Consider the following 2,916-nt stretch of genomic DNA (forward strand, 5'->3'; position numbering starts at 1 on the left):
CACACACACACACAAATACACACACACACACATACACGTACACACAACACACATATACACACACACACACACACACACAACACGCATACATACACACACAACACACACACACTACACATTACACACATAAACACACACAACACACACACAAACACACACACACTACACATTACACACACACACAAAACACACATATATACACACACATACATACACACACACAACACACACACACACTACACACACACACACACACACACAAAACACACATATACACACACACACATACATACACACACAACACACATATACACACACACACACATACATACACACACAACACACACACATACATACACACACAACACACACACAACACTACACACACACACACACACACTGCACACCCTACACAGCATACACATACTACAACACACAACACACACACACACACACACACACACACACACACACACACACACACACTGGTCAGGCGGAGGTGGACTCACATGGACCGGGTTCCGGACGGTTCCGCTCGGAGTCTGTTGGATGATCCGGTCCAGGACTGGAGGAGGGGGCGGGGCTGGACCCGGACCCGGACCTGGGTTCTGTGGTGTCCCGGTATCTTCCACGGACCCTCTTCCTCCGCTTGTGTCCGCAGCTCCGGAGCTCCGCTGATTAATGCCCGGTGTCAGGGCTCGATCCCCGCCGGTAAATCTCCAGGAGTAACGGCCCCCCCACCCCTCCCCGCGCCGCTCCTCCGGGGCTCCGGGAACTTTTCCAAACGGAAGGAGAGTCACCGACCCGGGCCGACGAAGTCCTGGAGCTCCGGAACAGCAGCCGAGACACGGACAGGCCCACACCGACACCCCGGTGAAGTTTAGAACCGGAAGAACCGCGAGGAGGTTTGGAGAAGAAGAAGAAGAAGAAGAAGAAGAAGTCTGTTCAAGACAGAAACATGTCAGAAGAGTCAGCTGAGTGTGTGTGTGTGTGTGGAGGAAGTGGAGCTGGAGTGGATTCCGGCTGATGCTCCTCCTCCTCCTGCTCCTGCTCCTCCTCTTGCTCCTCCTGCTCCTCCTCATTCTTGCGACACAGATGTGTGTGATTTCTCAACAGCACAAGCTTCAGATCACAGCGAATCAACAACAGACACTGGTTTAACATCAACTTAGTTCATGAGACATTTACCACATGTCCCTGAACACAACAGATGAGGACACATGTCCCTGAACACATCAGATGAGGACACATGTCCCTGAACACATCAGATGAGGACACATGTCCCTGAACACATCACATGAGGACACATGTCCCTGAACACATCACATGAGGACACATGTCCCTGAACACATCACATGAGGACACATGTCCCTGAACACATCACATGAGGACACATGTCCCTGAACACATCACATGAGGACACATGTCCCTGAACACATCAGATGAGGACACATGTCCCTGAACACATCACATGAGGCTAATGTATCTAAGAACACATGGGCTCACAGCTGCTTTTTGTGCATTTCTTCATCGGATTCTTAAACGATGGAATAGTTTAATAATTCCAGATCTCTTCTTTCAGGTGAATATTTCAGGTCATTTATCTGAATACGACAGCGAGGAAGATAAAAGATATGAAAAAACTAAAACTAAGCATTCAGAAAAAAAAAAAAAAACGCTAATAAAAACTAGTAAACCTACTCTAAAAACTAATTAAGTTAACTGAATTAGAGAAAAAAGTCAAAACTAAATAAAACTAAACTATAATGAAAAATCCAGAACTATTAGAACCTTGGTATGGAAACGTGTAGTCACATGGATCGGTCAACCAATCAGCACGAGGCTGACCTTCTGTCCCTATCTGCATGTTGGATCTTCAGCTTATTTACATTTTTTGTGAAAATCTGTTTTGTACATGTAAACATTTTCATATTCTAGTTTTAATTTTTTGCATTATGACAAAGAGAAAAATGTAGAGTTGTCCTTATTTCTAAAGTACGCTATTATTGAACTGGTCCGGCCCATTTTAGGTCAAACTGGGTTAAATGTGGAACCTGAACTAAATGATTTGTACATCCATGACTGTAGTATTTGGTCAGTTCTACTGCAGAGTCTGTGGTTTTGGGGTAAATGTCTGCATTTGTTTTGTACTTTGTCTAAACATTTCAGGTCTGACTCTAACTCTTCCTTTTGTGTGAAAACAGATGGAGTTTTCTTTCCTCAGTCAGAGTTTGGTCATATATTTGTGTTTGTCTTGTTTTAGTTGAGGACAGCTGTAGTCACACTAGGTCCAAACACCGATACTGAGTTCACAGTCGTGTGTGTGTGTCCTTAAAGCTGACAGTGTTCTGCATATTTACACCAGCAGACCACCACTAGAGGGAGTCCAACACAAACAACAACAGGCCTGAAGTCCAGGAGACTCCCACAGAACCGACACTAATGATGGCAGACAGTCATGGAAAACCGGTTCAGTGCCAGACATGTTCATTCGTGTGAACCGTCCACTAATAAATGGATCCTGTTCTTCCAGGGAAGCTTTTTCCACTATTTGATCCAAATGGTCAAACTATGTCAAACCTGTAAATGATGTGAACTGAATATATCAGTGATGTGAAAACATTTATATGACGTACATTTCGTCCACTCAGAATCAGCTGGTTCTACGTCCACTTTGTGCAGAAATGGATTTAAGCGTACCAGGACATTCTAAAACCACAGTCCCACAGTTCTGAGCTCCAAGCTAAACATCTGCACACACTCACACCTGGAAACACTTCCACACTTTGGAATCACAAAGTTCTATGTCCATTTGGAACTTCTTCTATCTGTAAGCCTGTGGAGATTTAGAACATGAGAACAATCTGTTTAGGGTTCCTTCCACAGTCAACACTGTTCCACACAAAAGAGGAGTGA

General features: G+C 44.7%; 1 protein-coding gene across 1 annotated transcript in view; it reads right to left on the reverse strand.

The window, feature by feature from the left end:
• Window positions 1–996, reverse strand: part of LOC115416570 (interleukin-1 receptor accessory protein-like) — an 80,199-nt gene extending 79,203 nt beyond the window's left edge. Inside the window, exon 1 of the mRNA XM_030130383.1 lies at window positions 510–996. Coding sequence (XP_029986243.1) covers window positions 510–511 — 2 coding nt within the window. The 5' untranslated portion in view covers window positions 512–996. The remainder of the gene's footprint in view (window positions 1–509) is intronic.
• Between the last annotated feature and the right edge of the window lie 1,920 nt (window positions 997–2,916).

This window comes from Sphaeramia orbicularis, unplaced genomic scaffold, assembly GCF_902148855.1.
Source record: "Sphaeramia orbicularis unplaced genomic scaffold, fSphaOr1.1, whole genome shotgun sequence".
Taxonomy (NCBI): domain Eukaryota; kingdom Metazoa; phylum Chordata; class Actinopteri; order Kurtiformes; family Apogonidae; genus Sphaeramia; species Sphaeramia orbicularis.